This window comes from Branchiostoma belcheri, unplaced genomic scaffold (genome assembly GCF_001625305.1).
Source record: "Branchiostoma belcheri isolate BF01 breed outbred unplaced genomic scaffold, Haploidv18h27 scaffold91, whole genome shotgun sequence".
NCBI lineage: Eukaryota > Metazoa > Chordata > Leptocardii > Amphioxiformes > Branchiostomatidae > Branchiostoma > Branchiostoma belcheri.
Window position 1 is genome coordinate 788,026 of NW_017804587.1, and position 23,186 is coordinate 811,211.

General features: G+C 40.9%; 2 protein-coding genes across 4 annotated transcripts in view; one reads left to right on the forward strand and one right to left on the reverse strand.

The window, feature by feature from the left end:
* The window catches only part of LOC109488018, a 38,846-nt gene extending 28,256 nt beyond the window's left edge, over window positions 1–10,590 (forward strand). The window contains exons 8-17 of the mRNA XM_019792160.1: window positions 447–622; window positions 1,340–1,586; window positions 2,008–2,340; window positions 2,762–2,911; window positions 5,588–5,668; window positions 6,630–6,812; window positions 7,274–7,466; window positions 7,905–8,095; window positions 8,359–8,404; window positions 8,586–10,590. Of these exons, the coding sequence (XP_019647719.1) occupies window positions 447–622; window positions 1,340–1,586; window positions 2,008–2,340; window positions 2,762–2,911; window positions 5,588–5,668; window positions 6,630–6,812; window positions 7,274–7,466; window positions 7,905–8,095; window positions 8,359–8,404; window positions 8,586–8,643 (1,658 nt within the window). The 3' untranslated portion in view covers window positions 8,644–10,590. The remainder of the gene's footprint in view (window positions 1–446; window positions 623–1,339; window positions 1,587–2,007; window positions 2,341–2,761; window positions 2,912–5,587; window positions 5,669–6,629; window positions 6,813–7,273; window positions 7,467–7,904; window positions 8,096–8,358; window positions 8,405–8,585) is intronic.
* Window positions 10,591–12,915: 2,325 nt separating this feature from the next.
* LOC109488048 (WD repeat, SAM and U-box domain-containing protein 1-like) lies at window positions 12,916–22,235 on the reverse strand. 3 transcript variants are annotated; one of them, XM_019792190.1, is made up of 13 exons: window positions 22,184–22,235; window positions 20,424–20,803; window positions 19,787–19,996; window positions 19,272–19,304; window positions 18,186–18,391; window positions 16,809–16,904; window positions 16,311–16,404; window positions 16,007–16,040; window positions 15,579–15,619; window positions 15,094–15,209; window positions 14,343–14,603; window positions 13,708–13,923; window positions 12,916–13,273 (listed from the first exon to the last, which is right to left on the reverse strand). In XM_019792190.1, the coding sequence occupies exons 2-13, from the start codon at window positions 20,609–20,611 to the stop codon at window positions 13,035–13,037; spliced, it is 1,734 nt and encodes a 577-aa protein (XP_019647749.1). In that variant the 5' UTR covers window positions 20,612–20,803; window positions 22,184–22,235; the 3' UTR covers window positions 12,916–13,034. The 3 variants fall into 3 exon arrangements, with proteins under 3 accessions (XP_019647749.1, XP_019647750.1, XP_019647751.1); XM_019792191.1 differs by having other exon boundaries at window positions 22,174–22,228; XM_019792192.1 differs by lacking the exon at window positions 19,272–19,304.
* Between the last annotated feature and the right edge of the window lie 951 nt (window positions 22,236–23,186).

A 23,186-nucleotide genomic window follows, 5' to 3' on the forward strand; every position in this document is an offset into this window, starting at 1 on the left:
TGCAAACCAGTGTAACAGTAAAAACAGTGTAATAATTAAGATTAGACACCCTTTAGCTAATAAGCAAACACCAAGGTGCATGCTGACTAAGTAAAGGGTGTTCCATTCTTCAGTTGTCAGCCTCATGTTAAGATGTGTGTGACAAACTCTTAGCATATTCTTCTAATGCATTGATATTGCACATAACAGCTTCACAAGTACATGGATACATGGTTTACCAAACAAAACTAACACATGTATTTATTTGGCTGTAAAAAAGACAATTTGTACTGCCAGGGCAGCCCAACTATCCAGGTGGTTATTATTAAGGGCTTGCCCTGCTGACAAGACAAACATTTACACAAACATTACAACAATACAATACATCAACGTGAAGAGGTCAGGGTCACACACCTAAGGCTTGAAGGAGTCGCCTATAAACTAACACATATTCCTGTTGTGTACAGAGGACCTAGAGAGCCAGATGCGAGATCTACAGGAAGCTAACGAGTGTGCCGTCGGCGAACTTTCCCGCGCCGAGCAGGAGGTGGAGAAGGTGAAGGAGGAGAACGAGAGTCTCCGCACGGTCAACGACCTCAGCATCGGCGACCTGCGCGAGGAGAACCAGAACCTTAAGGAACAGGTGGGCATGGGTCTTAGTATGTCTTAAGGACATTTAAATCACATTGAGGAGCAGGTGGAAAGTGCAGTGGTCTATAGTAATCTGCAAACTAGCTTTATGATTGAAGGTCTAGAGTTAGAATCCCAGCTATCCTATATATAGCTGTCTGTGTTTCAATCTCTGATTTGTATGCTATTGGTAGAGGAAACCATTAGTCCTATGCTTTATGAGGGCACAGATCTTCATCTATCTATCTATCTTCATATGTTATCATCATTATTATCCTTCAGCCTATGAAAGGGCTTGAGTCCATGTTTCTATCTGCGATGGCTGCTTCCAGAGTTTCTTGGATGATTTTGGTGTCTCTCGAGATGAATCTTGGGTGAATGGTCAGTCAGTTAGGTTTACCAGATTGTATGTCTTCATCACAGAAATATTCGAGATGTGTGTAGTTGTGGTTTGTGTCAAAACATTAAAACATGTCCTTTCAACCCAAATTGGGCAGCAGCACCTCTCTCATAGCATGTTTGAGACTGAAATTTTGCAAGATGTTGCTTTCACAACCAAATTAGGCATCAATGTGCTAGCTTGTGGATACCTACTTTAACCCTGATTGCCCTGCCTACCAAGCAGCAACAGTTCAACAACCTGTTTAATATCACTGACCTGGATCTGAATTGGATAAGATACATATTAAATTGAAACTTACACTTCGTTTAAACTTCATGTTCTGCCCAGATTGTCCTGCTGACGAAGCAGCAACAGCAGCACTCCCACAACATCTTCAACACCTCTGACCTTGGGCTTGACGAGGAGGTCAAACAGCTTCGGCAGACGTGTCGCCAGCTGCGGGAGAAGAACCACGAGCTGAACGAGGAGAACCTTCGGCTGCGGGACGAGCTGCGCGACATCCGGCGCAAACGGGAACGGGCGCAAAGTGAGCGGAGCAGCTACAGGCTGGGTGACTCCTGGGGCTCTGGTGCAGGTAATGGTGGCGGGATGGTCTCATAACAGGGTTTCTGGTTGGGTGGTCTCACAATATAGTTTCTTTGATGGAATCGTCTCACACTCAAGTGAGAAGAGTGAGGATCTTCTGGTGCTGGCAATGGTGGCAAGATGGTCTCATAACAGGGTTTCTGGTGGGGAGGTCTCATTACAGGGTTTCTGGTCTGGTGGGGAGGTTTTTTTTGGGGGGGGGGTGATGGGATGGGATGGTCTCAAAACACAGTGTCACAATTTCAGCACCATAGCAGATAGCAGGCAGAAAGTTTGCACAAATACCAAATATCTTTCATCGGCAAATTGTAATAATCTTACTCTAAAACACCAGCTTCTTCCTTGCATGTCTGCCTCTAGGACAGATTATGTGCAACCTAAATCACTAACAGTTCCCCATGTGTCCTCAGGTGACAAGTCGGAGCTGCAGGAGAAGATGGAGCGGTACAAACAGGAGCGACAGACGGCCCGCGACGAGGTCAACGCCCTGAACGCGGAACTCACCAAGGTCAGGGCCCAGCTTTCCGTCTACACGGCCAACACCCCCCGGATATTGGACCAGTCCGTCGGCATCTCCAGTCCCAAGATCCACAGCACCCCCACCAACGTGCTCCCCTCCAGGTTTGACCCTTCACCCCTCATCGGGTCAAAGTTGAACGGGAGTGTAGGTGTGGAGGACCAGCACCACGGTCGAAGGTCGTTTGAGAGGAAGACGCCGCCGTCTGCGTATAACGGTTGGGACGGTGGGTGTTTTATAAATCTGCGGCAGTGCCATTTGTATTAAGCCTAACAGGACTTCAGAATTCAGGACTTTCATAATGATTTAAAATTTCTTTTGGACAATTTTACATATTGGAAAAATCCTAAGTTACCAGAAACAACTTTGAGTTAATAGAGTACTTTATTCAAAGCTTTATCTTTTCTATATATCGATATGGATGTCAATTTCTTCCCGTCTGGACATTGAAACCCTTTATGCTGGAAAAAGCCCTGTCAATTTGAAATGGTCAGTTAGATTTTAATTGAACTGATTTGCAGTCCTTGTTAATAAGGTTGAAGTTTGACTCTGTCTCAAAGTTGTTTGATATACAAAAAGAAAATTTACTTCTGGTTCTAGAAAATTTACTTCTGGTTCAAACATGTACTGTTCTTCCCTCCTTACAGCGAAAGACGCCCTTGACGGCTCTCCCCAGTCGGATGCGTCGGACTCCACGACCCTGCTGCTGGCGCCATGGCGACCACACGAGGGCTTCGGCGCGACGGACGACGCAGAGTCATTGATCGGGACGGACACTGGGCTGGGCAGCACGAAAGGTCAGGGGTCAAAGTTAGAACCATGGTCACGTCCAATCATCAAACATTCAAGATTTGAACAGGGTTCAAAGAAAGCCTTTTATTTTTGTTTTTAGAAAAACAGTACAGAACCAACCTGCAAGATTCTATATGAACAACAATGAAAAGGATGCTAGTGTCACAAAAACTAAAACAAACCTACAATGGATGCCACTGGAAGACCAAAGAAATGTCCAGACTATGCATGATATACAAAATGACTTAGTCTAATACTCTGGTTGACTTACTTGGTACTAAGTATCTAATACCAGCTCAGAAAAGAACAAGAAATAGCTTTAGTCATGACTCAGTGTCGTGACTTAAAAGTGTAGTTCTTTCATCAATGTCACGTGGCGTTCTTCCTTCCAACGGGTACGTGCTTCCCAAATCGCAACAGAAGATGTCCCTATCAGTACACACGTTAAACCCAAGCCATCTAAAACTGTTGGAGAAAACCCCAGTAATTCCCACTGCAGGCCATAGGCTGAGAATGCACTGAGCTGCATGAGTGCAGTGACTGCGTTCACTTCCACCAACTTCAGACCAAGGTAGAAGAAGAACATGCATGTGCCGTGACTAACACAGCTGACAGCTAACACCCTGGCTGTCTGCGGCTCAAGGTGCCAGGTAGAACCAGTGATGCAGGCTCCCACCCCAGCAAACACTGTGCTTATAGCATACGTGTAGGTCACAAGCTTTTCCCTCGGGGTGGATTCTAGAAGGCCTTTGGCACCGACGTCAAGCATGGAGTGAAGCAGTGCTCCTGTTATGGCTAGAACCATCCCTCGGGCAATGTTCGCTGTGTCCGTTGCCGACCACTCGTGGACAAAATTACCGTAGCCGAGCAGTGCGACGCCAGTTACACACCACGGGATGCCAAACATGGTCACACGAGTTGGATTCTGAAATAAAATTAGAAATAGAATGGTCAAACGTTTGCTAGCTATTTGAGCTGTATGTTGAGTATAGCTGTAATATTAGCTCAGTTTGGGAGTTCTGCTGAGCAATCTGACAATTGCTCAGCAGAATGGTATCTCAACACTTGCTTATAAACTTTCTCCAATCTTTGGAAGTGAGCAACACACCTCTCGAAGGAAGATACAGGACAGGGCCACCACAAAGACCGGCATACTGGCACTCCAGACGGCTTCCGCGTTTGCTGGAGGAACGAACTGATAGGATGTAAACAGGCAGAGGATGCTGGTAAATCGAGCCAATCCTTGGAAAAGGAGCCGGGCGCCATGTTTCCAGTTGTTTGGTAGCATATTCGGCCTTTGGTACACGGTAATGCAGAGAGCAACGAGGAATATCAGCAGGTCGTCGAAGAAGAGTATCTGGTACGGGGTGTAGCCTCGGTTTTCAACATATCGGGACGTCGCCGGTACTGGGCCTTTGAACAGGCCACTTGCCAGGCAGGCTGCCACACCAGATAGGTTCTGCAGTAACATAGACACAAGGATATGTCTTAATGGGTAATGAGAGTCTAATATAGTGCAAATATTGCCGTATAGACTGTTTGCCAACTACCCCAAGACAGCTACACTGTTCATAGTTTCACCGACTCAATATCCAGTACTGATTTTGATATGTTTGATATGTGATATCTGTTACCTGTAACCTGTAATCCACTTCACATTCAGCTTAACTTCAAAATGATTCTTTTAACACCTCAAAAAGAGACACTGTTAAGAGTACAGACCTGCATATTACGGTGGATCATAGATTAGACTCTGAGATAATCATCATATGTCCTACAATGTATAACTTAAGAATCGGACGGGTAAACTCTTAAATGAATCATTTTTTGATGGCTAAAATGTACATAAACCATTTTGAAACATATGTCTACATCATGCCTCACCTTGAACCAGAGTTGCCACCTATTGGTGCCTTTTTTCTGATGGGGATTCTGATCTTGGAATAGTTTTTCCATCTTTCTGTTGTCACCCTTCGTCATGATCATACTTTAACAGGGGTGCCTATTAGTATACATTCAAATTTTATGAATTCTATAAAAAAATCACTTAAAACAAAGTTCATCTGAAACATAATGTTTGGGACACCATGCTTGATATTAAGTTGAATTATATACAGTCAAGCCATTGTTTATCGTGCCACTTGTGATTTGACTCATATTTTGTGCAGTGATATTGTGCATGTTTTTGACCAGTTTTGATAATAGAGTAGCTATTTTCTATTTTACTCTCATATCATAGGAGAACCCTTCGTCTCTTTTCTTACCAGTAGACTCATAGTTTATATTGCAAGTCAACACTAAGACCACGCAAACTTGGTTCTATAGATGACATCCTTTGGTAACTACAGTGTATGGGATAGAAAAGTGGAGAAAAAAAATCTATTTTTCTACAGAGAAGATCACTTTATATTTTTGACAGTTATGATTTTTATGACAACATACAAAATTTCATTCAAAGTAATTATAACTTCTTCAACTGACTGTACAAGTGAGTATTCTCATTTGTGTCAGTACCCTTCAGATATAAAGAGTGGGATTTGGGGGGAAGGAAAAAACAATCCAAAACTAGTCCATACCTGGATGTCATTCATAAAGCCAAGTTTGCTCGGCACAACTTTTTATGCACGTTTAATGTCTTTAAATGTAACACACCCTTTCTCTCTCCTGCCCTGGTTCCTCAGAGTCTAGTGCCTTCTCTAGCCACCCCTACCCTGACGCTGATGGCTACAGTAGTACAGATGTAGAGTCTCACTCTTACCCAGGTTAGCTGCCTGCCTGCACGGCACACACTTCTCTCTGCTGTTCTGACTTAATGTTGTTATTGGATCCAATTTACATGCAGAAGCGTGACAGTTTGAAAGCTGGGTACACACAAGAGCAAACGAAAACTGTGTTTGTTGAACTTTTCCTGCCTTGAAATTGACCTGCTTTGACTTTGATTTACGTCAAGAATGTACGCTGTATGACGTTGTATTGTCTGCTCAAGAGCTGGCTTATGGTCTGAACGTACGCAGTTTCCTTACGCTCGTGTGAGTACGCAGGTTTCATTCCATCAGGATTTTGCCTGCACGTAAATCAGGTCCTAGTGTTTGTCTGGTGTTATGGTTGTCAGTTTGTGGTGAGGTGAAGTTTTATGTTGTTCTGCTGCAAAAATTTGAGAAGCGAGCTGAAGTTTTACTTCCTTGAATGAAAGTGTGGTGCCCTTTGGTTGTGTGCTTCCTTTTTTCCTAGAAAAAGAAACTGAAGATGCCATTAAGATCAGCTTGACCAGGTGTAACAGGCTAGAGTGTACCCCTAGTCAAAATGTACCCTCAAGTACCTTCTTGCCAAAGGTATATTCTGGCCTGTTATACTGGCAGGAAGCACATATAATACCTGTCAGTAAAGTACTAAAACATACATTTCCTGGCCCCATGTGGTCTATTTCAGCTTATTGAAAAGATAGGGAAATGGTAAAATGGCTTATTTATCAGAATTTGGAAAAACAAGGCCCGGAATTGAAAATTAAATTTCAATTGTCAATATCTTAGCCATTAAATATCCAATTCACTTCAAACAAAAACCATTTTGTTTCTTTCAGTGAGCTCTTTCAGATGAACTAAATGGCTTGTGAATGGCTTACAACAACTTCAATTTTTTGTCCAATACCCCTAACATGAAAAGTGGGGTGTATACAATTGAGAACTCAGAATTAAAGTCCAAACTTTCGCTCCACAACTTCAGCCCCTTTCAGAGACGTTCACACGATGGGGTCATCCAAAGGTCGTCGCCGTAGCAACTCCATCTCGTCCAGCAGTGACATCTCGTCATTCGACACCGACACAGACAAGGACTACGGTCGCTACTCCAGCAAGGCGCGGCACCGACGGTCAGGGTCAGGCGAGCGGAGCCCAAGGTCACGGAAAGGTCAGCAGAAGGGCATTGTTCTTTTTTTTAGCCCATAAATCTCATAAGATTTGCTCCATTTGTTTTAAAGACTTGTAAGAATGTTTGTAAGAGTTCAACTTTGCCATTGAGAACAGATACTCAGGAAAACAGACTCAAGAAACCTCTGAAAGTTACAGTTCTGCATTTTCAGAAGGCAACGGTGTTCCTTTGTATCAATACGCATGTCAAATTTTTATGGCAAAAGGGAAATGCACTAGCGATATCTAACCCAGCAAATATGACATTATTATTCCCTGTAGTTTGAACTGAATCCACGCACTCACTTTCCAGTTTATCCTCTGTTCCCAATCATCTGACATGCTTGCACACTGATGCCATTTGCCTCTGTCCTTGAAATGGTAGAATTGTGTTAGAAAGAATACCTGTGGCTAGATTTATTCAATAGCTTTGTTGTTTATTTATTTGTTTGCTTGTTACAGATTACCTCGGGAAGTCGAGCTCACTGCAGAGTTTGCCGACCATGAGTAGCGACACGGAAGGTCTCCTGGCGGAGCCGCCGACGGGACGGCGCAGTAAACGCACTTCCCCACGCGGGCCGTCTCCCCCGGGGTTCCGCAGTGTCAGCCCCAAGGCCATCGCTACTCAGCACAACAGGGACTATCATACTATTAGGTAAGGTTACTCAGAACAACAGAGACTACCATACTATTAGGTAAAGACTTTTCTCACCTAAAATTTTTGAATGATAATAGGAGAACTGTTGGATCAACTGGGGTTTCACTGACGATTTATGTGCTACTGGGCTCAAGATTGGTACTAGTACACAACTAAGGATTCTTTTTGTCTGCTGACATTTCAGTAGACTTTCCTTGGCCTGCAATGACTGCTTCTTACCACTAAGTGGCACTGTGGTGACTGCATTGGCATTGTCACACCTAATCTTTGCACACCTGCCTGCAAAAGTTGTTTAAAGCAATCCAGCAAGGAAACAGATTCTGTGCTTGGTGGTAAAGACTTCCAAAGTTCTAGGAAAAAAATGAATTTTCAAACACTTAAAGGCTAGTACATTCAATTTGATAACTCTGGTTATGTCTTATTTCCTGTCCCCAGTTCCAGCACACCAAACCTGAGTGTTCCGTCCCGTCCCCCGTTTGTCCCCCGTACTCCGGCCGACGTGCAGCTCGGCTACAAGTGTAAGTTCTCGCGGCCCGGCGGGAAGATCAGCAAGGGGAGCGTCCTGTACGTGGGGCACCTCCCCGGCCGCAGCGAGGCTTACCTGGGGGTCGAGCTAGACTCTGAAGGTAGGAGGGTCTTCTGGTTTTTTTTTCGTGACTTGTTCAGATCTTTTACTTGCAATTGAGTAAGGGAATATGATGTCATGGCCAGCTAGTGGTAGGCAAAAAGCGGGTGATGGTTTGCTGATTTGCCTATTAGTATCTGATTCAATAATTTGCGCATGTGTATCCAAATAATTTGTAAGTATATGATGTAAACAAAAATAGTGATCACTCGATCACTCGTATACTGATATAGTAACTTTAATACTTTATTATTTTTTTACCAGATGGAAAACATGACGGTGTGTACAATGGACAGAGATTCTTTGTGTGGTAAGTATTCTATCCTTCAAGTTGATTCCGAATTCATTCAAGTAACATTTCTCAAATATAAGGGACGTCTAGTTTGTGCTATTTTAAAGAGCCTTGTTTGAACATGGTGACAAAATTCAAATTACTATTGCTAGGTGTGTGAAACAGCTGACAGTTTACCCCTTATTCTACCGTTCCGCAGCAAACCAAATAAGGGCGTGTTCGTCAGTTTCAACAAAGTCATCATGGTGTGGGGATGACCAAGATGAACAGCAGGGGCAGAACATTTTAGACCAGAATCGTCCTCAGTGTAGTTCTATCAAGTTGTTTATGAAAGAATTCTAGTCAGTTACATAAGATTTGTTTCTGCTGAATAATGTCAGAGTAAGACTGTATATTTTTTATTTGTTGATGTTTCAGTCTACATGTAGAATACTGTTGTTATACAGTGCTGATAGGAAGATACAATTATTCAATGCACTCTGGTCTGTCCAACTCTGTTGACAGATATTCATTCCATTTTCTCATGTGCTCGTCAGAACTTCTCAAAACTTGAAATAAAAGGCCATTGCCATGACAACTGAACATAGATAAGATGCATGATGTAACGTATGTCATTTTAGAGTTTAGAAGTCATTTTCTAATTTCCAAGGGTACTTGAATTTCTTCTCTGGTAGTACAGCAAAGTCATGTTGAAGGGTTTGCTACCTTCTGTATTATATTATTATATATTTTGGCATAGGGCATAAAGGTACAGATATACATTTGACTTTGAAATTTGCTGGGAATTCTAGCAACTATCCAGTGTTGTAGGCTACATGTTGTGTAGACATGCAGTGACTTCAGGACTTAGCAGAAAGTTTTTACTTTTTTTCTGACTTTACAACTTCTCATGATTAAGAAAAGCTCATTATACCCATGAAAGACATTCCAGTACATGTATATCATAGTTGAATTCTGTAAATTTAAAGTGTTTATTTTATGAATCCTGTACAATTATTTTTATGTGACCTGTACAGGACTGTCACATATATACTGCGAAATACAGAGGACCAATATTTCCATGATCCAGTGACTTCTCAACATAATGTTTTTAGCAGTAGAATTGTTTTAGATACAACTGTTCCTATTTTAGCTTTATCATTCCACTGTTCTCTTCTCTATTTGAACATAATACTAACCTTCTTCCTGCTACTGTAGCCTTTTGGCACCAAATGTGTATACTGGTAGTTTCTAGGAATAGGTAGCAGGGAGAAAGTTAATACAAGGTGTAGATATTAAAGATTATGGCAGTTTTTCTTATGAATATGTTGAACATTTCATGAAATCATTGATTTGATTATAATTGTTCAGTAGTTTTTGTAGCACATGTAGGTATTCATAATACTCAGTGGACATGAATTGGTACAAATTCTACACAAGTTCTGCTCAGTAGAGTTTTTGGCTAGTACTACTCTATACTTAGATCTAGCCATGGAAGTGAAGTGCCATGTAAACTATGTGGCAGGTTGTTCCAGCCTTACAGAGCTTATTTGCCCCATTGCTGTTTAGTAGTACATATTTTGACAGTGTACCTTGTTGAAGATACATCCACAATGTAATGCTTTTTTTATACAAGTACGTACAATATACTGTAGCTTACAAATAGAGAGTTGCCGCATTCAGTTGTTGATCTAGAAAATACTAGCCAGTTCTGATTCCAAACATTCAAGATATAAGACCAGGTATAATTGCAACTATAGACATAGATATAGTAGTTCCTGCTGGCCATGTTTTTAATGGTTTGTGTTTGAAGGGGTGTGGTCCAAACTCTGCTGTTCCATTGGTTGGTTATGACCTCTCATGACCCTTGACCTCTGCTAGATGTCAGTGTGTTCTTGTACATGTGTTTTTAGATGTGTTGTTGGTGTTGGGTAATGTTGTTGAAAATAACGTGCCAATCATTCTAAACTAAATCTGGTGTAAATATTATTGTAATTTCAATGAGAGTACATATTTTACTACAATGGGAAACATGTTCTTTTAAAAAGTTGGTGAATGATTTTTATGGCATTTTAAAATGTTATTCAGTTATTATTATACTAGTAACTGCAGTGCTCAACTCTTCAATTGTGTAAAATGAATTCCTTCTAGATTTCTTATGTCCAATGATGAAGTAAAGATTTTGTGTTAAGAAAGTTGTCTTGTCTTAAATTTCCAGGTGAATGTACCTGCTTTTTGCCTACATTTATCTTGTTTATTTATTCCTTCGGCTGTAAAAAGACAGCCAGGGCAGCCCAACTAGCCAGGCAGCTATTATTAAGGGCTTGCCCTGCTGACAATGTAGAGGAGCCCATCCAGTTGGACTTTGTTTTTTGTGTTGGTAAATGATTATGGGACCCTTTTCAGCTGTTCTTAGTACTAAAGCAAGGTATCTGGTTTTGAAATGCCATGTTCTGAACATACAATGGTCATGATTTTTTTCAGTCATCAGGAAGGCAAACTTTAAGGTAATCCTCTTCTTGGTTACCCTTGAACAACCCCTAAGGTGGGTAATTATAATATTAACAAAATGAAATGAGGAAGAACACGTGCCATTCTGTAATTGTATTTATTGAAATATTTAGAAATTGGTACAATGATGGCCTCTGAAAAAGTTTTTCATCAAGAAAAAATAATGATCATCAATCAGATATTCAATACCGTTATAAACTAATACTCATCTATTTATCTATTGTCACATAATGACAATTACAGAGTTTATATATTAAACGATTGCAAATTTTAAAGAGAAATTTGATATTAGGACACGTGAACTGTTGGTTAGTTTTCTTCTGTCATTGGTAACAAAACTGAGTTTTGATCTGTAATGTTACAAACACAGCAAAAAGTTAAAGGAAAACTCTAAACAAAATGTTTTAAACATGAGCAAAACTATGTAACAGTGTTGACATTGTTAAATTGTTTTGGAGCATCAAGGCTGAAATTCTAAAAATAAAACTGTTGTTTTGGAGCATCATAGCTGGAATGTACTGTACATTTTATAGTAATGACCATCAAGGCCCAGCCTTTAAAATTGCTGTCTAACAAGACTTGAAGAAAATGGTCACAATACGCAGGTGTCCAATACAGACAAGTTTCTTCAAACACACAGCTCTGCCACCCAAAACAATACTTCCATACCCAATAATAAGCATCTGAAAAACAATAAGTGTTAGTCTAGGTACAAAATCATTGTCAGCATTTCTTTTTCAATCCATCTTGCAAGGAACAAGTGTAAGTGAATCAAAAGGATGAATATTCTGCATACTTAATTGTACTTACGGGTAATAGTTTTGATTCAAGTAAAATTTATACGGCTTCCCACAATGTACAAATATACTATATTTACAAATAGGACAGATGAATGATTTTCCAGTGGATAAGATGTAAAATGTTTCTTATTTTGATTCAATAAAAATTGTACAATTATAAACATGTATGATGTATATATCTAACACTGTGAACAGCATGATTTTACTCGATATTTGTTACATTACAATACTGTCAAAGAAGTCCAGAAGGGCCATCAGCAAAGAACAACATACAAACACCTTCCTCCCACTTTTGAGGCCACAAGTCCAAAAAGTTGCCTGCAGAAATTTGTGGGTCATTTGTGTTTAAAAGATCAGTCGAACATTAAGTAAATTTTTCTTTCCTTGTATTGGAGTAAAATTGTACTTTCATACATGTATAATATCTATATATTATCTATATCTACACGTTTGTTTGAGCTGATCATGGTAGCCTGATGACCAAACCTATTTTAGCTGCAGCTCTTTCATTCTCCCTACAAATTTGCTATTTGCAGAGATCAAGAGGACGAAATTTGCCATTTGCAGAGAGGACGAAAGAAAGTTGGCAGCAAAAATATCTTTATCTGTTTGTATCTGTTTGCCGTATAACTACCCTTCGCCGTAACACACCAGCTTCGCAGGCATGCCGCATGGAGGCAGCTGGCTATATTACACCAAACAACCAGTTACACCCAATCTTCGCACATCTAACTGCAGGAGTTGTTTAAAGCTTTCTAGTGATGATGCCCCAACTGTGCTTGGCGGCAGCAAGTTCCATTCTACGATAGGTTTGGTCACCAGGTTAGATCATTGTTTTAAGTTAAAACTTTAGATCCAACTCAATAAAACTTCTCTCACCTAGAGCTTTCGACCAGTCACTCTGGTCTTCCTCAGTAGACTGACCCAGTGAGGCATGTCACGTGGCCTCTACTGAGGAAGACCAGAGTGACTGGTCGAAAGCTCTAGGTGAGAGAACTTTTATTGTGTTGGATCTAAAGTTTTAACTTTAAACATGTAACTATCAACACAGATGAACTTTCATTATAGGTTAGATCAGCACATCGGCAGAACGTACTGCACCTGCGCAACCCCCCCATTTTTCACGGATTTCGCTGGATTTTTGGTGAACGTTGCATCAGAATTTTGTCTGTTACAGACAATATCTTTTCCGACATAACATTTGAAAACTACAGACAGGATGTTAACCTTGTAAGTGCGAATACAACCTTATAGGAGACGTTCTGCCAAAGTGCTATGCACAATACATTACAGGTCTCGCGCAGGTGCAGTACGTTCTGCCGACGTACTGGCTTACTAGTAGATCATTGTCCATCCTCTCACTGCCCACCACCAAAGTGCCTCTGAATCAGCATCTTTAACATCCTGTTTGGCGTGAGGTTCATGTTGGGGAGGAGAGCGTTGGTCATGGGGCTGGTCATCTTCCCCTTGTGGAGCCACGACTCGATCGACTTGCGCTCGTACGTGTAGCCGTCAGACGCGATGACGGGGTCCACCATGATCTCGCGCGAGATCGGGCACAGGTACTCGTCTGGGACCTTGTCATCGGCTGCTGCTGCTGTAAGGTAGATAAAACACAAGTGGTCTTGTAGTTAGGGTTGTTGCTTTGAAACTAATGGTCTTGGGTTCGAATCCTTAGTTGTGCCCCTGGGGAAGGCAATAAGACTATGCTTTAAACTGGAACGTCCAATGCACTTTTTGAGAACAGTAGGGTCCATCTTGGTGTGATTGGATCAAACCTTACAGTCCTGTCTTATACAGCTTATACTTAATATACTCCATATGACAGTCTGTCAGTTTTTTTTTTCTTTTATCTTATTAGTATTTTCATTAAAATTTACTACATTTGTGGAAAGGTAGATAAAACAGGTGACTATCACCTTTCCAAGATATCAACCTGGAAACCAGACTTCGAAGTTTGAACCACTCACACTGGGAAGGGGAAACTTCACACTCACCAAAAAAACACCCCTCCACTACTAGTGGACTAACCTTGTGTTGTGGTAACCGTGGGCCCTTCGGACTGTGCCATGTTGGCCATCAGGGAGGGGGCAAACGTACTGACGAGGGCTGGAAGGTTCTGCATGAGTTGAGGAGGCAGAGCTGAGGCGAGCGCCGCCAGGTTCGCCTGTCCTGATGACGTGGAGCTCTCCGACTCTTCCAGGGCCTTTATTCCTCTCAGGATCTTATTCCTCTGTCCTAGTGCAGCTGTGAGGGGGGGAAAGTGGGTTAGATTTAGGAAAACTGACTTATTTTTCAGTTTTGTTGACTGGTGCTGGGCAAACAAAACGCTACTTACAGTATATATAGGAATGGTTGATACATTATTATTATTATTTTATTATTTATTGGTTTATTTGTATCAACATATCAACAACATATCTCGCAGCCTTGACATACAGGGCTGAATTCTGATCAAGTTGTTTACATTTGCAATATATATTACCAATCAATATCATTCTAATTTCCAACCAAGAAAGCCTACAAATATCTATTACACAATGACTAATATTACATGTACATGGGTAATTTGCAATTGGTAATCCTTCTGTTGTTTTCATTACAAAAGTATTTCACTTTGTATGTTTTCATGTAAACGCACGTCCAGAATCAAGCACAAAACCTACCTATTCCAAGATCCTTTGACAGAGTCTCATTGGTCAGCTGTTTCAGTTCACTTCCGTCAATCTCATTTTCTCTGAATGTCTGTACGTGCTGTTCCAAACCCTTTTCTCTCAACCAATCGCAGACCTGCTCTACAGACCAATCAGAGAGCGGTTTTCTCTTTGGTTGGGGTGGTTCTGTTGTCTTCTGTGCCGTGATTGGTGCAGCAGCGTTGTCAACATCCACTAACATTTCTGTTGGGCTTTCAGTCTTGCTGGCTGCATCTGAAAAAACATGTCAGCCATATGAAATGTCTGAACCATATGAATACTTTCTATATGGATGGTAGAGCGCATCTTTCTGTCAGTATATGAGGTTTGTAAAATTGTCTCGAGAGCACACCACAGTTCTATTTCATATTTCCCTTTGATACATTCAAGTCTAGTGACCGTCTCTGTCTGTCATACTACACACATTTCATCAAATACTCTTGTCTTTCTTTAAACCAATTACAAAACGTAGATGGTCTATAAAGTTAGTTATCCAAGTATCAGTTGATGACATCAGGGCACCACAGTTGAAGACTGACAGCCATGATTACTATGAATCTTCAAACTCTTGTAGCTATATTTTTGCGATTTTTAAAGTTACCTCTTCTCCAAGAATTTGTGACACAACAAGATACATTTCACTACTACAGAATTGTTTCAACAGTGAACTAAAATCCTCACAAAAACCTCCTTTTCTGACCATAAAACAAAGAATGTACAGTACCTTGTACAGGGATGACAGCCGGCCCGTCTGCCAGCCTCCATATCCTCACAGTCCTGTCCATACAGCCTGTAGCCAGGTACATGGCATCCAGGGAGAAGGCCACTGTGGTCACACATCTAAAACACATAACAGCGGGAACAAGAAATCAGAACAATTGGTTTATGTTTCCTACAGTCTTGGTGACATCATGGACTTAAAAGACACAAAGAGAGAGCTCAAAATTTCTGCCTATTGTCCGATGTTGGCTGCCGGCGTCAAAACTGTAATTGACATGAACTTGTCAACTTGGCATTACATCATTTTGTACATTACTGGCAACCACATCCTGGATGGTCGCAGGGCATACTGGGTCAAACCTTGTCAATCAAAACCCAACCTACATCCACTCACTTTGGAACCCAAACACACAAACATAGCATTAATCAGTGCTGCCCAAAGCAATACTTCCATCCCATAAAAAAAAGAAGATCTTATGTAAGACTTACCTGGGGTGACCAGTCAACATGTACAGCTTCTCTCCAGTTAACTGAATAACACAAAAAGTAATATTTAAGAAATGTTCAGAGATACAACATTAGATTATTGCCTCTTATGATGGCCCGCCTCAGCAGCAGCTGACATGCAGTGGAGGAGAGAGAGAGAGAGATTGCCTCTTATATCACCTACTTAACAGCAGATACATGTACAATATATGTGTAGCAAACATATACATCTAGAAATGCACTGAGATCTTCCTTAAAAACACTGTCACTAGGCTCATCTGAGTCCATTCATACAGTGAGTTATTTTTCTTTGGACTGAAAGTCGGCAATATAAACAATATCTATTGTTGCATAACGTGTATCTCTGTATGGTCATGGTCAGCCAAATATCAATGATGTAACAACTATCGACAGGAAGCTGTGAAACTTACCGGGTTCCAAACTATAGCCGCTCGGTCCACTGACCTAGAGGGAGAATAGAAAGATTCAAGATTAAGTGGTCGCAGTGCACAAGTGTGAGGTCAAAGGTAAAAGTCCCTGACCTGGAAACACTTCAAACTTCTGAACAGTAGTTTTACCTTACTAAACCGGACAGACAGACAGACAAATCAAATTACTTAGGAATCAACACATACAAACCTAGCATACTCAGTGCCACCCACATCAATATAATACTTCTGTCCCAGAGGTAACAACCACAAGACTGACTTGTTAAAGAATAATACATGAAGTTACCCTGAAGCCAGCCTCTTGCCATCAGGGGTGAAGGCACAGGAATTCACTGTCGCTGAATGACCTTGGAGGTTGACCCTTAACCTCATGTCGTAACCTGGATAAGGCAAATATAAGGCAAAATCAGGTGATGCAAATCCGTTAATTATCCATGAATGTTACGTTCTACAATCTCTCAACCTCCTTACCTACCTGACCTAATTGCAATAGCAAAGTGGGTAGAGTACTTGCCTTGCATCAACGGTAGGTCATGTGTTTGATCCCAGCCAAGTCATACCAAAGACTTTAAATAAATATGGTACATACTGCTTTTTCTGCTTAGCACTTAGTATTTGAGAAAGAGTATGGTAGTTAAACACACACCACTACCAGTGGACTAGCCCCTTGCTGTAGTGATTGCACAACTGTGTGGCCCAAGGGCTATAGAAAAGGAGATTGGCACCGCCATATATGACAATGCCAATGGTTATGGGGAGGACTTTAACTGAACTAACTACATACCTGGGCTGACTTGCACGTCCCATAACTTGACCAGCATGTCTGCGCCACAGGAGGCCAGCATGAAGTACTGCAGTCTGGTGTCTGGGAGGGGGTTATCTGCAAGAAATAAAGGGTTCAAACAAGTAAGAAACATGAAATAATGGCGGATATTGGAGACTTCCAGGAAGTGTTTTGGGCATCCGTGAGGGTATTGGAACTGTACTGTATCATCATGGGGTTATACATGATCATAGAAAGGATTATTATGGGTTCACCACACCACGAAGTGGTGTGGTGAAACCATATTGCTTTTTCTGATGTTTCTTCTCCTCCTTCTCCTCCTTCTCCTTCTCCTGCCATTTTTTAAATGGATTCAGCTTCTTCATTTTAGGGCCTAAGGTCCTGAAATTTGGTATGGAGGTACAGTGGGCAAATACCCCTAGGCGTTTTTTAAATTATTGTGATACAGGCTTTTAGAATGGTTTTATTTGAGTTTTTTGGCTGTATTATAGCTAATGTATTACTGTGTTAGTGTGCCATGTTTACCACGTCTGGGCATGAGTCATTACAATGGAATGCAGGGCATCAACCAATAGGCATGCAGCTTTCCTCTATACTTCTTGCTGATTGGCTGTTGGAATTTAACTTGATTAACACCTGCACACTGAGCATTTCCACCTGCTCAGAGCATTTCTTGCTGATTGGCTGTTGGGATTTAACTTGATTAACACCTGCACAGAGTATTTCCATACTGACAGCATGTCTTTATTCAAGTGTTTTGGTAGGTATTTCAAGCTTTTCTGCTCCAGCATTGGAATGCGGGGCATGAACGTTTTTTTTTTTATTTTGAAAATCAACAGTTTGCATTATGCAATTAAAAATCCTAACCAATAAAGTAGGGAATAGCTATCCAACTGTTGTTTTAGTTGTATGTTACTTCATATTATAGTTATATCAATGTAAATCATTGTTTTCCCTTGTGTTTCTCATTCTTTCCCTGCCATGTGGTAAAATGTGGTGAACCCATCGCTGTATTTGCTCCAAAGCAAATATTGGCCTTTCTAGTTGCTTCTAGGAATGTATGACATAACTTTCTCTCATAATGGTTTATGTTTCATACCATGTTCAATGGCCATGACTGGCCTAATTTAATGCACATGATTACACATTCCTGGCGACCTCATTCTACATCTTACAAGTCCACCAAGGGCATACCAGGTCACAACCCTGTCAATCAACTCAAACCCAATCACCACCCACTCACTTCCAATATTCTCCCTGCTTGGGACAAGATACACACTGTATATAAACAAGTGAATTGTCAATGAAATAGCTACAAGCAAGATCTACAAGCAAAACTTTACAAGTAATCTAACAACTAACACATGACCAGCCCACCTGGGTTAGCTGACCCAAAGGTCGGAGAAAAGACACAGCAGGTCACCCCAAGGTCATGACCTTCTGCCAGGTAGTACAGGCACTTGTTGTTGCCATAGCGACCGTCCCACAGCTTCATGTTGCCCTCCATGGACCCAGACAGGAGGAAGTTCCCATCCGGCGTGAACGCACAGGCACAGATGGAGGTGTCGTGGGCCTCTATAACACTGGGGGAACAAGAATGAGAATTCAACAGGCACTGACAACGTCTGCATTGGTCACACTACAAAACTTTTCTTGTGGTAAAAGTTACCAGTTGTTACATACAGCATTCTTTTCCTTCTCAGCACATCATGCACATTTGTGCTGTTTGGAAAAATGTTTGAGGCAATGTCTAATTATTTTATGTCTAGTTGATTAAAGGATGAAGACACTAGTAAGTACTACCAATATTTTCTCAAGAAATCTTTCAGATATTAAACAGAAAGGGACACAGAATTGATGCAGTTGGGTTTACCTTTTCTTAAGAAATCTACCAGATATCAACAGAAAGGGATACAGAATTTCAGGGTGTACAGGTCATGTACTCTGACTAGGAATTTGAGATATCCTATAAGCAAACAGGAGTCAGGTAGTCATTCTATTCTAGTATTAGGTACAGGAGGGACTTGGGAGCTAAGGAAAGGGACTGTAGATGGCTATGATCATGATTCAACATATGTCAGCTGAGTTTATTATGTGGCAAGCATTGAGGCAGGGGAGGTACCATTGTGTAAGGGGTGATACATTCATGTTGTAAAGGGGGTGGGAGGGGAGGAGGGAGAGATATATACGCCATAACAAAATTGGCAGAGTTTGAGCTCCTACTAGTATATGTACTTCAGAGTATTTGAATGGTTCTCAAGTTACATATGGCCACAAGTGCTCAAAGAGGAGGTCCAATCAACCCCTGACAGCAAGAGATTGTACTATGTAACACTGGCTAGAAGTGCTCAAGCTCTCCCAGATTTGCTACTCTGTAGAGTTGGATTAATGATCATATAGGGATTAATAATGTTGTTAATGAGAAGGGAGTACACTGAAGAAGTTAGTACTACATGTACTCACACTGGAGGGCCAGGGGGTCCTAAACCCTGTGGGCTGTACACAACACAACGTCAGTCACTATCAACTAACTATAGCTGGGCTGTACACAACACAACGTCAGTCACTAACAACTAGCTGGGCTTAAGACCTACATGGAACACATTCATTCTTGCTTAATAAAAAATAGTACACTTGGGTTAGGGTTTGTGTGCAGTTGAAACTGGAGTGATATTTTCACAACTTAAACATTAGGATAAAACATTAAACTCCACACTTAAACACTGGGCTAATGTGCAGCATGTATTTTTTCCGCCAGCAGGTCACAGGTCAGCCCTTTTCTTACAAACTACAGTGTGAGGCCTTAAACACCTGTAAACTATGGTGTGAGGCCTTAAACACCTGTTAACTATGGTGTGAGGCCTTAAACACCTGTAAACTATGGTGTGAGGCCTTAAACACCTGTAAACTATGGTGTGAGGCCTTAAACACCTGTAAACTATGGTGTGAGGCCTTATATACACCAGTATGAGACCAACCTGAGCATCTCCTTCGTGTACGCGTCCCACAGCACCAGCGTTCCATCCACACTGCCAGCGACCAGCACGTTGGAGTCCGGGGAAAAGGAGACCGTGCGCATACCATTATTCCTGGGGTGGGCCAGGGTCGTCAGGCGCTGACCAGACTTCGACCCCCACAGATTAATGGTACCGTCCGTGCTACAGGTGGCCAGCTGGGTACCGAAAGAGCTGTGGGAGGGAAAACATGTCATTTTTCAGCCTATGCTAAGTTGAATTCCTTCTTTAAGGACTGTGCAGAAGAAAAAGGGAAATCCTCTTAATCTTTAAATGGTGGACAATAACGTAATCCTTTCTAAAGCCCTAAATTATGCTAAATTCTTATAACTGTCCCCAATACACATACCTACATTGTAGCATGTGGAAATAACTACTGTACAGAAAAACATGCAAGCACACTAGCTGCTACACACGGAGGTAAAAAGAAAATTGTTAGCTAAAACAGCATTGCCTATTACAGAAACACAAACAAACATACAAACTGTTCCACTCTGTGCAGATCATAGGCATGGTGCCCATAAAACATAAAAACGGACATATCGAAAACAAAATCTCCATACAAATAGGTAAAAAAAAAACGGCCAAACTGTTACAGTACCTGAAGCAGCAGCAGTGTACGGGGTAGCTGTGTCCCAGGAGCGGCGAGCAGGGCAGCTCCGCCCACGTGCCCACCTCCCACAGTCGCACCGTCTTGTCCCCCGAGCACGACGCCAGAACCGTGCTCGAGAACGCCACCCAGTTCACGTCGCTCGCGTGCGACGCGATCGTGTGCTCCAGAGTTGCCATGGCAACCAAACTTACGGAGTAACGCACACCTCCTTCTGACCAATCTGCTCTTGTTAAGGTCTAAGAAAATCTATTTCACAACGTTTTAAAATGTCAAGTTTTCTGATGAATTGTTTTTCAGTGTTTCTTACTTTCACTTTAAAGCTGGTTTTTGCAGAAATGAATGATGTAACTTTGATGGTTTGCAGTTCCCTGAAAAAAATAGAAAAAACAATAATGAATGAATGACAACCTTTATTGCACATTTTTGCCACACTGGGCTAAGTACAGGTCAAAACAAAACATATGATGAAAAGATACATACAAAATAAAACTAACTATCATTACATAAATTCAACTTCTCCTCGTTTTTCAGTTATAGTAGAGATAAAGGAATAAATATATAAATAAATATTCTGCTCTTTTGTTGAGGCCAAAGGATATTTATTTTATTTCAAAGTTTGAATAAAATATCAAGTTTTCTGCTGAATTGTCTTCTTATCAGGGGTGTTTTTTTTTTTTCTTCAACTTTCGAGCTGATATTTGCATCAATTAATGATGCACCTGATGGTTTGCAGTTCCCTGAAAAAAATTACAAAAACAAGAATGGATGTTATTGCCATCAACAATCAACCAACCACATTCGAACATGCCACATACATGTACAAGTTCCATGTGCCTTAATGTGCATCAGTCAATGACTTCTATTATATTAGTTCTATACTATTGTGTAAGCTCACTCATGCATGTCCCCTTTCAGGTAAGGAATTTCTGCAGCAACAATAGATCATCCATAAGTAGTATAATAAAAATTAAAATTTACCTGCACAACTACCTTTGTGTTGTGTTCCAATCAGTTACCACAAATTGCAATGCACTATTTATGGATTTAATACGGTGCAATTGAAGAGCAATGCCATGTAATCTACCTTAAGAAACTTAACTAGGTCACCATTTCTACAGGGATTCCATGTTGTTTATTACAAGAAGGTAATAATGAGCATCCCAAATTGGGACGGGGTCTTAATCATTCATACGATCTCCTTGATTAAGGCAAGGACATGTCCTTGATTAAGGTTAAAACACAGAGACTGTCTTAAGATATATGAACCGTTTTGTATTGCCTGAGTCAGCAAAATAGACATTGATTTTTCAACATTTGCATCTTTATAGTTTAAAGTCATTACTATTGCCTAGCGGGGTGTCAGCCAATATATTTCAAGCCATACTTTGAATAGCAGTCTGCATTAAATTAACAACGTCGTTCTGTTAACGGTTTTGTCAGCTTTATACCCAGTTTGTCTTCAGTGTTGTACTCTCGTCTTGATGCATTAACTGGTATTTGCTGCGGCACAACGTAAAATTCACGTACCGATGATTTTTTTATGTAGGCCAGAAACCGAAAACGTGAAACAGGGTCAGCAAGAACTAGGCCGGGCACTCTTCCGCGCTCATTTTAACAACTTTCAACGCCTTCAATACGCCATATATCACATATATCATAAGCTGAACACCTCAACTCCAGCCTGTGTGCTTATACGGGACATGACAACACCTATAAACGACGAAAAACGATCATTTACCTGAACTTACCCTGCCCCTTTTCTACTCTCCGTCCGCCATCTTTAGAACTTCTTGTCGTCAGCTGACCGTGAGTCATGACGTCAGCATCACACCTGTCACGTGACCCGTGTGTGCTTTGTACAGCTTTGTACAGCATGTAACTTTTATGTAGTACTTCTAGTACCTCTCACCTTTATAGATGCATAATGGAAACTATTCGGATGTGAGCCGGTGCTATGGAGACATACATACGCAGTTGGCAATCATGAAACCATTTAACAATGTGTATTTAAAAATGAGAACTCACTACAGGTAAATGATACAAAATGACCTGGAGGTCGTATTAATATGGTGGTGACGTCACGTGGAAAGTACCAACTCTCAGCTCTATGATCAGCTATGTGTTGTGTCTGTACACGGCATAAACTTGTGTTTGGGCGATCCAGTGCTCATACAAATTTGAAAAAAATCCTACTAAACCAATGATTGACCAATGAAAAGACCACCATATGACAGAATGGTATTTAATGAAAACTAGAACGTTTAATACCAGATGTTGATAGAATTTACTGAAGATGTATAAAACGCTAGCCGGCCGCATGAAATTAATGCCTTACATTTACGAATAACTTATTAAAAGATCAATGTCTAAAAATCATAAAACCAAAATAATCACAAAACATTTGTCCACATTTTATTCAGGCTATAGTCATCCTTGCTATCCTTGCTATGTGTTATAGTGGCTATGATTTATAAAATTAATATTACACTCAATGGCTGATATTGATTATGAAACCACTGACAATGATATGTATTGTGCTCAATGTAAACATTGAGTAATTATGAAGAAATACAAGCAACTAACTCGTTTCACCAGGTAATACAACGTAATAGATTCATATATCATCATCGTACTAGTAGATGTAGTACATATGGAAGTCCATGTGCTTTTTTTTCACAGAATATTTCATTGGGACCTATATACCGATTTCTTACTCCTTATTCACAACATTGAATTTGAGTTTGCGTCTTC